General features: G+C 44.1%; 1 protein-coding gene across 1 annotated transcript in view; it reads right to left on the reverse strand.

Moving 5' to 3' along the window:
• The window catches only part of LOC147112824 (fibrocystin-like), a 610,710-nt gene that overhangs the window by 350,399 nt on the left and 248,124 nt on the right, over nucleotides 1-12,187 (reverse strand). The window contains exon 14 of the mRNA XM_085998227.1: nucleotides 11,006-11,218. Coding sequence (XP_085854353.1) covers nucleotides 11,006-11,218 — 213 coding nt within the window. The remainder of the gene's footprint in view (nucleotides 1-11,005; nucleotides 11,219-12,187) is intronic.

The following is a 12,187-nucleotide window of genomic DNA, read 5'->3' on the forward strand; positions in this document are numbered from 1 at the left end:
TCCCTCACTCTCCCCCCCTCTCCCTCACTTCCCCCCTCTCCACTCACACACCCCCCCGCTCCCTCACACTCCCGCCCTCTCCCTCACACTCTCCCCCCCTCTCCCCTCACACCTCTCCCCTCACCCCCTCTCCCTGACTCTCACCCAGCCCCTCGTCCCTCACTCTCCCCCTCTCTCGTCACTCCCCTCTCCCTCCCTCTACCTCACTCTCCCCCCCTCTCCGTCACTCTCCCCCCCTCTCCTCCACTCTCCTCACACTCTCCCGTCCACTCTCCCCTCATCCTCACTCTCCCCCCTCACACTCTCCACCCCTCCCCCTCTCCTTCCCTCACACTCCTCCCCCTCTCCTCACACTTCCCCCTACCCATCTTCCCTCCCCCTCACCTCTCACTCTCCCCCCCATCTCTCACTCCACTCTCCCCCACACTCTTCCCTCCCCCCCACTCTTCCCTCCCCCCACCACTCTCTCCCCGCTCTCCCCACCTCACCCACTCTCTCCTCCTCCCTCTCCCCCTCCGTTGAGCTGAGCGGCGCGCCGGCGCGAGAGTCGGTCCTCTCGCAGGCGGCGCATGCGCGGTCAGTGCCGGCCGGCGCATGCGCGGTCCAGTGCGGCCGGCGCGAGGCGGCCCGCGGGGAGCAGGCAAGGGCGGCCTGGCGGCCGTTAGCAAGCGGGAAACTTCGGGCGGCCCGCCCGCGCTCCGTGAAACCTGAGAGGGGGAAGTAGAGAGAGAGAGAGAGGGAAGAGGAGAAGAGAGAGAGAGAGAGAGGGAAGAGGAGAGAGAGAAGGAGAGGGAGAGAGGGAAGATGAGAAGGAGAGAGAGAGGGGAGAGAGAGAGAGAGAAATCTTTTGATTTTTAAAAACGCCGGTTTGGGGACGGCGACGGTTAGGGGATCACTTCAGTTCCTCCTGTTGCTAAAGACAATTTAAAACACAAATAAATTGTTATTTAATTCCCTAACACATCATTAAAATATTTACCTTAGTTCCCTAACCACACAGAAAGTGTGGGGGAAAAAATCGTGGAAAATCAAGATGGCGGCCACTCACCTCGGTTCAGAAGGATAAGGCCCGCCCAACACACGCACCGATTGGTCGACCGGGTCAGGTCACCGAAGCGTAGGATTGATCAATCGTCGAGTCACTCGACACTCAACTGTAGGACGGCATGCGCCAGGAACCCGCCGTCCGATTGGTCGACCTCGACGTCACACGGTTGCTAATGAGCGGAACGCTGAACGTTTTTGGGATACCGCGGGAGGGATTTTTGTCTGGCCGAAACATAAATACACCTATGACCGGTCCGGAATCGCAAGCTTTCTTTTGAGTCGACGCGCGCGCGTCGGTACGCTCTGTAACTTTCAAACGTATAGAGAACGGACAGACAGACATCGGGACAGACAGAAGAGCCGCTTTATATATATAGATACAAAGTGTATTGCACTGCTGGGTGTATTTCATAAGAATCTGAGAGGTCTCGCAAGTGAAATAAGCCCAGTAATTTACTGTTATCTCTATGATATTCTATTTATTATACACTGTTGCTAGTTAAGCCTTTGATCTTTTATTTGTTAGATTTTATGGTTCAATTTTGCTGTAGTGACAGTAATGGTTGTGGTTCCCATGTAATGGGACTTCAGGGTCTCTCTTAAGACCATAAGAAAGTCCAGAATGAGAAAGGTCATTGAGCCAATCAAGCTTCTTCTCCATCAAGAATTGGTGTATCAGGCACCTCCCCCCAGCAGCACCATCCTTTGATTCCCTACTTTAAGGATCATTACGTTGCTTCTCCACTGCCTCGGGACAAAACAAGAATCAGCCGAGATTGCTGTTTCCTTGTTCTTATGACATCACAGTGCAATGATGGCCAGTTTTCTGAATGGAGTGTGTTGTGTGAAACATCTATTGGTCACTCAGCTATATGCAGAGGTTGCAATTTGGCTAGAGGTGTATTATTTTCACATGAATTTTATTTGTAGCTCCTACAATACAAACAAGGATTTTATTTTAACATGGCATCTGGATATCAAGAAGTAAGTTCTGAGGAAAGGTTAAGAAAGTTGGACTCATTGCCAGCAAACAGCAAATGCGAGAAACTGGAGGTATACATTTTCTTTCTCCATCCCTCTCTGTCTTTCCTCACTCTCTCCACCTCTCTCTCTCTCTCTCTCTCTTGTCCTTCTAGTTGAGCTATAATGATCACCTGCCTGGTTTTGGACTGGGCTGGCTGGAATTGTCGAAAATCTAAATTGAAAGCAAAAGTTCGGTTTTAAAATAGTAATACATTTTTCCCTACTTCTATGTCATGTGATGTGGAATGAATTTTCATCAGCAGCAAAGAAAATATCAGAACTCCACCCATTCCCTGCTCTGTCCCTATCCCACCCTCACATAAGTCAATGTCAAGGGCATTTAGAGGGGTGGCGTGTTCCGAACGTTGAGAGAGCATCTCTCTAATTCAACAGATTACCCTTCCCCAGAGCAGAGCACTTAAGGAAACATCAATGCAAAAGCGTAGGAAGAATTGGTGCCTGATATAAGTTTAGCAGTGCTGGGTTAATGTGGGACTGGGAGTGCACAACAATGCTGTGTGTCATGAGCATGATAAGGTATTAAAAAACAAACGTGCATAGATCGGTAAACTGCCTGTATTTATGAATATCACTCCCACTAATAGCCAAACCTTGATTTAGCATGGCCCTGCTCCATAAGCCTCACTGCCTGCAGGATCGTTGTGTTGTGTCTTGTCCTTTTTGTTTTCCGTGCCTCATGCATCACCCAGGTGGAGAGCGCACTAGCAATCAGCATGCTCACTGACAGCTGCTGCTCACAAAAGAATTGGATTCAAAACTGAATAAAACCACTTTACAAAATTAACAGTAGGTACATATAATATATAAAAATATAACCAATACCCTAGTGAACTGTGAAAAATAACATCAATGGATGTATAACAAATTTTATTAAGACACCCCCTCTGGGACTGAATCAAGGTATGCAGTTGTTACAGGGGCATGACTTCAGAAACAGGCTCCCAGACATTTCATATCACTATTACAGCGATCCTGAGGCAAACCTCGGGCATAATTCAAACGGAGTCACTCTTACTGTGGCGACTGGCTATATTTTGTTATGTGAGAAAAAGTCTGACAAACACTGGTATCGTGAATTATTTCATGAGTGCATTACACTGTGGATATCTAACAGTGACTACAAAGCAGTAATTTAATGGAGAGATTCAGATTATATCATAAACCACAAGACAAAGCTCAAGCAATTTATAACCATCATTGGAATCCCCAAGATACCCTCCAGAGTATTTTTTTTTAATATATCGATACACTACTGTAAATTTTAGAGAGTGATTTGATTCAGTTTTGGGTCCATTATTCTCACCAAAGGCAGCTGTGAGTATGGACAATCAGAGTCGGTGAACTCATCATACCAGTGACGTGTGGGGCAGCGAATACAGAAAAGGCAAGATGCAACATGATGAATGTCTAAGCAGCGTGGCTCATGGAGGGGAACGGAACGACCTGGGTTACAAGAGCCTTCAGCGAACAGATGAAGTCACAAGTGGCCGTCATAAACACAGGCAGAATATTTTTACACATCAAAGCTTTCTCTCTTTGAATACCTTACCACAATCACAGAGCCCTGCACCCATTGTTCACCCCGACCCCACTCTACCCCAGCATGGCCACACTTTAATCAGGCACAAAATCTTTGAGCTTCTCCCTTTATTTCCTGGTTATGTCAGCCTAGCAAGCCCATGGAACGGGCTTTATTGCCAGCAGATTTCAGAGAATTCCATTCCTGCCCTTACAACCCACAAAATCTCAATTTATAAATATCTGCTTGGCAATAAGTGTGGACTATTTTTTAAATATTTTTACCATCTCCACTAAATATCATCACAATCTGCTCCGAGAGTCCTGCACCATTGAGGACCAAACTGTAGCTATCTCGTGACTGGTGATGGGAGAGGCATTGTAAAAGAAACACTGCACAAAACAAAGGCCCAAACTCCAGGTCATTTTAATTTCAACCATCATTAACACCACCACATAAAGCCTACAATACACCTCCTTCCATATTCAAATTGCTTTGTTCCCTTCTCCAAGCCATAGTGGAAACTATTTAACAGGATTAATAAGAGGAAAAGAAACAGAAACATGCCACTACTTTTGACATAGAGACTTCCTTCATTGGCTGCACAAATTGACCCAAAATAGAACTCCTTAAAATTAACCATTTATACTTCTATTAATAGTTCTTCAAACACCTCTTTCGTACTTCTGGACAGAATACAAGAAAAAGCTTGTTAGCTCATAGGTGCCAGGAAGGGTATATGGGGCTGGGACTCATTTAAGAAACAGTTAGCTGCTGTGATGGGAAGATGGTAGAATTGGTAGCCTGGAAGGATGAGATCCAATGAGCTGAAGGGCCGCTCATTGGATCAACATCTTATTTGTTGATACTATAAGATGATCCTTCCGTAACCTCTAACCTCCAAGCTTTCTCCACTTTGCGATCATTTTGGTCTATCTCTGTATTATCGCTACAATGATTGTCATTGTTCAGAACCAGGGGTCATAGTCTAAGGATAAGGGGTAAGCCATTTAGGACAGAGATGAGGAGGAATTTCTTCACCCAGAGAGTGGTGAACCTGTGGAATTCTCTGCCACAGAGGGCGGTGGAGGCCAGTTCATTAAATATATTCAAGAAGGAGTTGGATATATTTCTTAAGGCTAAAGGGATCAAGGGATATGGGGAGAAGGCAGGGACAGGGTACTAAATTTGGATGATCAGCCATGATCTCATTGAATGGCGGAGCAGGCTCGAGGGGCCGAATGGCCTACTCCTGCTCCTATCTTCTATGTTTCCTCATTACTTCCTCTTCTCGTTTCTCCTAAGCTCTAAAACTTCTTCCTCATTGCATCAAAACCTAAGCTCATCACACTGTCTCCCAATCAAAATCATAAATATCAAGACCTCAAAATTGTACATCCTCCCAAATTCTCCCTTCCACCTGTCAGAACCCAAGCTTGATGTCCCCTGAACTCTACTGTTTGATTTGCCTCGTCTCCTCTCTCACTCACTTCAGTAGTATGGCCGTGGCCTTTCACCTTTGGTTTCTTGAAGCAAAAACAAAATCTTTACTTACACCACCAGTGGAGACAGATGGTCAGAAACAGCCAAAAACTTGTATTAAAGGGTAGATTTTACAATATTGTGCTCTCTGTGGCTCAGTGGGTAGCACCATCCTCTCTGAGTCAGAAGGTTGTGGGCTCAAGTCCCACTCCAGAGACTTGAGCACAAAAATCTAGGCTGACACTCCAGTCCAGCACTGAGGGAGTGCTGCATTGTTGGAGGTGCCAACTTTCGGATGAGACGTTAAACCGAGGCCCCGTCTGTGCTCTCAGGTGGACGTATAAGATCCAATGGAATTATTTCGAAGAAGAGTAGTGGAGTTCTCCCCGGTGTCCTGGCCAATATTTATCCCTCAATCAACATCACTAAAACAGATTATCTGGTCATTATCACATTGCTGCTTATGGGAGCTTGCTGGGCGTAAATTGGCTGCCATGTTTCCTACATTACAACAGTGACTCCACTTCAAAAAGTACTTCATTAGCTGTAAAGCGCTTTGAGATGTCCGGTGGTCATGAAATAAATGCAAGTCTCTCTTTCTTTCTTTCTAGGTGCAGATCTTCGCACACCGGGAGCTCGCATCAAGAATTCAGGCATGAACATCAGCAAGCACAAAGGATCATTTTTAATGGACAGAAAAATCGTGCGAAGCCCACTGACCTCAGCACCCAGAGGTGCTCCACTCCCGACACACACAGTTCCACATCAGCAACACAAATTTGGAAAATCTGGCTTAATTGTCTCTGAGTTGGATAATTATGGCAAGGCTAAATTTTTCACAAATACAAGTTCAGAAACACTCATAAAAACAGAATATAATTCTCGCCAAAATAAGAAATGACATTTAGAAATGGATGCAGATTGTATTTTCTAATATTGCTAACCTATAACTTTATCAGAAGCTGTGGGTGTATTAACTGGCAGTTACTTAATCCAGAAGCATGTTTTGAGGTAAACTGGCTGCTTGAAGCAGGTGGCTGTCTAACAGAAGTGACCATGGGGCCAAGGTTTCAGTATGTTTCAAAAAACACAAAGTCTGTGAAGATCAGACGTTAGCTGAGAAAGTGCTCAATTTACAGTTTCTTTGACTCAAAACAATTCTCAATAAGCAGTCACATGAAAAAATTCTTGTTAGCCGGTCTCACGTTACAAAAGCCACTGATGTGCGTTGACATAAATCATTACTTTTTTCCACAATTTCTTTTTCATTTAAAAGGGTAAAATGGATGTTTCGACAGAGCTATCAACTTGGATTTTTCCACAGAACCGGTCGACGTCCTTCTGAGAGAGCCTTTCTGCATCCAGACCGCGACATTGATAAATTTCCTCCTCTAAACAAATCAATAAAACTCTCTCTATCTACTCTAAGCTGCACTGCTCCAGCAGGGCTGGTAATTACATTGTCAAACTACTGTTTCACCCTGATTGACTGTAACCCTCTCTCCGAGCTGGCGTTTGATTGGCAGCTAGTTTATGCTGCTTCTCGCTGATTGGCAGCTGTTTTAACTAATGCCAAAGGCAACAGTTAAATTCCCCAATCTGTAACGGCCATCCGAGCCAGCTCTGTCACTCACAAAGAATTCTGGGAACCTCTGTCATATTAACATATCAAAGTGATTGTCTGACAAGCTGGCCATGGGTCTTTGTAATCAACCTTAACTCAGGCACTGCTGTGGAATGTTCCGGACTTTTCCTCAAAAAAACATATTCAAGTGAAGTTTGAAATGCAGCTGAAATGTTTTAACATTATTTACTTAATGATTTTCTTTTTGTGATAGCAAAACAAAAAAAAAAGTTAGCATGAATTATTGTTTTCATTACAGAGTCCCAGAGGGCTTGTGTCAATTTGAACTAAATTAAAAGCAGCCATTAGAGAAAAAAAAGCTTCACTCTCTCGCACAGTTTTGACAAACATTATTAACCCATTAAGTGTAGATAAACTTGCATCCCTTTAACGTTTTAAAGGGATTGTGTCGCAAAAATAGTTCTTGCTTACAAATTTAAAAAAAATGTCATTTCAAAGCCAATGTCTTTCTTAGAGCATTTCAAAATTAGGAATCCATTTGTGGTCTTTGCATTAATTGAAATTTTGGAGGATTGTCCCAAAATATTATTATTACAAAAGCTGTGATAGATTAGTATTACTGCAGCCATCTTTGATTTTAGCATACACATTCATTTTGCTATAGTAATACTTTGTTCTACTGGACTTTTCGCACTAAGTTCCTGCATATTGATGACCTTAAATGAAGGACTTCACCTTAGGGCAGTAGTTTAGTGAATTCCTGTCTATTTTCCATTCATTCTTAATTTAATTGGAATTTTGAATCAGTTAAGTTTTCTTGTTACAATATTAATATATTGTTGCATAAATAAAGCATCCTACTCAAATGATTTGAAACAACGGCTAAAATTAACTCTTTCCACACTAAAGTATGTATCGCATCTTAAGTACAGATGTAAAGAAGAAAGGCTTTCTTTCTGAAAATAAACAGACAGCTATTGTAACATTGATGGGGAGTGGCTACAGTATCGAATAATAAAGGCTATTGAGAGTGAGCAGAAGAGTAGGATTAGACCAAATGACTTAGAAGAAAGAATTAATTTATATAGTGCCTTTCACAACCTCAGGATTGCACAATATACTTCACAGCTAATTAAGTACTTTTTGAAGTGTACTCACTGTCGCAATGTAGGGAAATGCAGCAGCCAATTTATGCGCAGCAAGGTTTCACAAACGGCAATGAGAATTTTTAAAAAATTTGTTCTTGGGATGTGGGAGTCGCTGGCAAAGCCAGCATTTATTGCCCATCCCTAGTTGCCCGTGAGAAGGTGGTGGTGAGCCACCTTCTTGAACCGCTGCAGTCCGTGTGGTGAACATAATCCCACAGTGCTGTTAGAGAGGGAGTTCCAGGTTTTTGACCCAGCGACGATGAAGGAACAGCAACAATGAACAGATAATCTGTTTTAGTGAGGATAGTTGAGTGGTAAACATTAGCCAGGACTCCCCTGGGAGAGCTCCCCTGCTCTTCTTCAAAATTGTGCCATGGGCTCATTAGATTCACCTGAGAGGGCAGACTTGGCTTAACATCTCTTTCCACCTCCAACAGTAGAGCATTCCCTCGGTACTGCACTCAAGTAGCAGCCGAGATTATGTGCTTAAGTCTCTGGAATGTGGCTTGAAGCCACAATTTTCTGACTCAAGAAGCAGGAATGCTACCACTGAGCCAAGGCTGACACCTTCTATGGAGAAAAATATCTAATGATTACATGATTGAGTGAGCTGCAGCTTGATGTGGTCAGACACTGACGCAAGTTCACTCCAATGATGAGGTGCTATCTTTCTGCCTATTTACATTTACAGTACAAGAATTGTCTCAAAGCCAAGGGAATATCCACTGCAATAAAGTGTTGCTTCTTTGGGACACCATCTTGTCTTCATATGAGCTTCCTTTCCCTGTGTACACAACCTTCAGTTTGGTGCCAGACTTTTAGCTGATCCCAATTAAAATGCACAACATGTATCTGTTTGCTCCACTGCTGCTGCCTAGTCAGGTTCATCTCACGATGCCACTTCCAAACCACCTGCAAGTCACAAATGAGTGAAAACAGGCTTCTGTAAACGGCTCTCTCAAATGCCCACTGGTTTTCTGCCCAGTGCACCTGTTGTGACTGTGATTTGATAACATCTAATAAACATACTGCTCTGGAGGGACATCTGTGTGCATACTATGGACTATTCAGAGCAAGAGCACCACGATGAATTTACTTTTCCATGTCACCTGTGCAATATGTATGATGTTAGACATCAAAACAGAAGATAAATTCTATTTTACTAACCTACCTCAGTACAACAGCTGAATTGTGATTTATGCCACACAGCCCTGGCAGGACTTTGAAAATTGAGGGCTGTTCTCTGCATCACTGCCAGACATCTCTCCAAGTTCAGTACAGTATTATACACCGCCCCAACAGAGGCCTCAGAGCTTGGGTGATGAGATGTCCGCAAGGCCCTCAGATTCAGGATAGTATTACATGTGAGGCCCGAATTTAACTCAGAGCAGGAATCGGGCAGGTGGGAGCCAAGGGGAGCAGCAAACACCACTGACATTGGCAGCGTGAGGCCCTTTTAGTGGTGGTTGCCCAGCAACTACTTTAGAAAAACTCCATTCAGGAAGGCAGAATATTGCCAAGGAACTGAATGGAGAAGTTCTACCAACTTGAGCTATATGCACTGCAAGTAGAATTCAAACGTTCTTATCATCAAACTTTTGTTTGTTCATTCCATTTTTCATTTTAATATGAAATACAGGCTGAAGCAGAAGGACTTAGGGTGATGACAGAAAGAGCAGTCTTAAAAATCCTTGAGAGAAATCCTCACTTTCAGCTTTTGCAGAATTGCTGATTGCTGCTCTCACATAAGGGCATTTAAATAGAGAAAAATATATTTGGATTAGAATAAAATATGAGGTTGTTTGGTGTTCAGTGTGCATTCTAACTCAACAACAACAACTTATAGCGCCTTTAATGTAATAAAACGTCCCACGACGCTTCACAGAAGTGTTATAAAAAAACAAAATTTGACACCGAGCCATAGAAGGAGATGTTTGGGCAGATGACCAAAGGTTTGGGCGGAGAGGTAGGTTTTAAGGAACGTCTTAAAGGAGGAAAGAGAAGTGGGGAGGTGGAGAGGTTTAGGGAGGGAATTCCAGAGCTCAGGACCTAGGAGCTGAAGGCACGGCCGCCAATGGTGGAGCATTTAAAATCAGGGATGTTCAAAAGGCCAGAATAGATGGAGCACAGAGGTCTCAGGGGATTATAGAGCTGATGGAGATTACAGAGATAAGGAGGGGTGAGGCCATGGAGGGATTTGAAAACAAGGATGTTGTAGGTATTTGGGTTCACCTATGTAGGTATTGGACAAATTCCTACTTAATAATCGAGTTCGACTCCAGGAGAACAATCAAAAAGGTTTTTAATGCAGGAACAGAGGAATTCGAACAGATTGCAGAGCTAGGTACAGGAGAGCCATAAAATAGGTCTTCACCAGACGGAGACGCCACGAGGACTGAGTCGGCAGTCCCGTGGATTGCGTGATGACGTCATCGCATTCTTCCCGTGCTTGGGTAGTCACGTGACTTGCGTGATGACGTCATCGCGTTTGCCCGCGCTTGGGACGGTCACGTGATGTGCGACGTGACGTCATCGCGTTAACCCACGTCATTGCGTTCCCCCGCGCTCCCAAAGGAGGAAAGCCCCGCATCGGCTACATCGTTACGTTAAAGGGAATTATGTACGGTAAGTAAGGGACACCCGGTGGTACCGCTACAATGTGAATTTTAAAAACAAGGCATTGCTTAACTGGGAGCCAATGTAGTTCAGCAAGCTCAGGAGAGATGGGTGAGCGGGACTTGGTGCAAATTAGCACACAGGCGGCAGATTTTTGGATGACCTCAAGTTTATGGATTGTAGAAATAGGGAGGCCGGACAGGAGTGCATTGGAATAGTCAAGTCTAGAGGTGATAAAAACATGGATGTGGGCTTTGGCAGCAGATAAGTTGAGGTAAGGGCGGAGACGGGCAATATTATGAAGGTGGAAATGGGCAGTCTTAGTGATAGAACGGATATGCGATAGGAAGCGCAATTCGTGATCAAATATGACACCAACGTTGTTAACAGACTTGGTCAGCCTTAAACAGCTGCAAGAGAAGCAACTCAATAGCAATGTAGGCATGACATCACACTGATAGGATCTGCTTACCTCATTAGATTGAGTCTCTCTCTACCAGAGATACTGACTCGACCACATGGATCTCTAATTGCATATAACTGACCACTGAAATGGTAACATACCATGCAGTGAAAGGGTAGCATTACGAACTGCTAGAAACTTGACTCCATACGGCAACATTTCAGGAGTGTGACTGCTTCCATAGAGGATAATCTCTGCCTTGGCTCTAAATGGAGTATTGGGTGTGCCGATCTGTAGCTCTCCATCATCTGACACCAAGATGTAGTGGGCCTGGAGTTTGATGGGTTCATTGTCGAGAAAGAGAAGCTTCCCACCTACAAATGGAGACAGATCACATTGCTTTGTCAGTGTAAAATAATTATAGTTTTTGCAGATTCTCATGATAATCAAAGCAAAAGAATCTGATTCAACCCAAACTGAGTCAATCCGAGAGATAGTTAAAAACAGATCTAGCAACCACCCCAAAACATAATACAGGAAACTCTCATTTAAAAGGCAGCTAAATATCCGGAATTCTCTATTAACTGGCAAAATTCTCACTCCGAAAACAACACCTCAATAACCGGCAATGCTGCCGAGTCCAAGTCTCCCGCGGTGGCTGAGTTAGTCAGTGGGGTTAGTTCCCCAAACTGCCACTACTCGGCTTCTTGGCGCTGTCGGAAATCGGAACACCTCAATAACCCTGTAACAGGAGTCTGACTCTCCCGCGTTGCCGGTAGTCTCTTCTGATCCGCCATTTTACAGGGGTACTGTGTGTCTCCCACGCTGCTGGTAGTCATTGCATTGCATTACCCTCAACTGGCAGTACTGTACTTAATCAAGCATCTTCCACCATCCATTTAACACAACATTCTGTAGGTGAGTACCCAGTTACTGTATACTGCACATTTCTTGATTTTTTTATTTTTCTTTGTTAAAAATAGCCTCGGTAGATAACCCTCTCCATCATCCGGAATTTTTGATCAACCGGCAACATGCCGGCCCCGTCGGTGCCGGATACCAAAGAGTTTCCTGTAGTGGGACTTAGTAGTGTAAGAGGAGCACAAGTACCTCCTATAGATACAGTTGGATACCACTAGAATATTCCACGGTCATTAGGGAGCTAACAAACACATTTTTTGTTTTAACCATCTCCTCATCCACCATATGTGTCATTCTTGTACCTACACTTTTGAACTTATGCTCCCTCCCACTCTCTTGGTTCTTCAGTTCTTCTACCCTGTTCCATTGATATCAAGGTGTTCGAAGGATTACACCTACTGAAGAATTTTGCAGTCAAGCAC

The sequence above is a fragment of the Somniosus microcephalus genome, chromosome 9, assembly GCF_052327205.1.
Source record: "Somniosus microcephalus isolate GS21.2 chromosome 9, FLI_Smic_1.0, whole genome shotgun sequence".
Classification (NCBI taxonomy): Eukaryota; Metazoa; Chordata; class Chondrichthyes; order Squaliformes; family Somniosidae; genus Somniosus; species Somniosus microcephalus.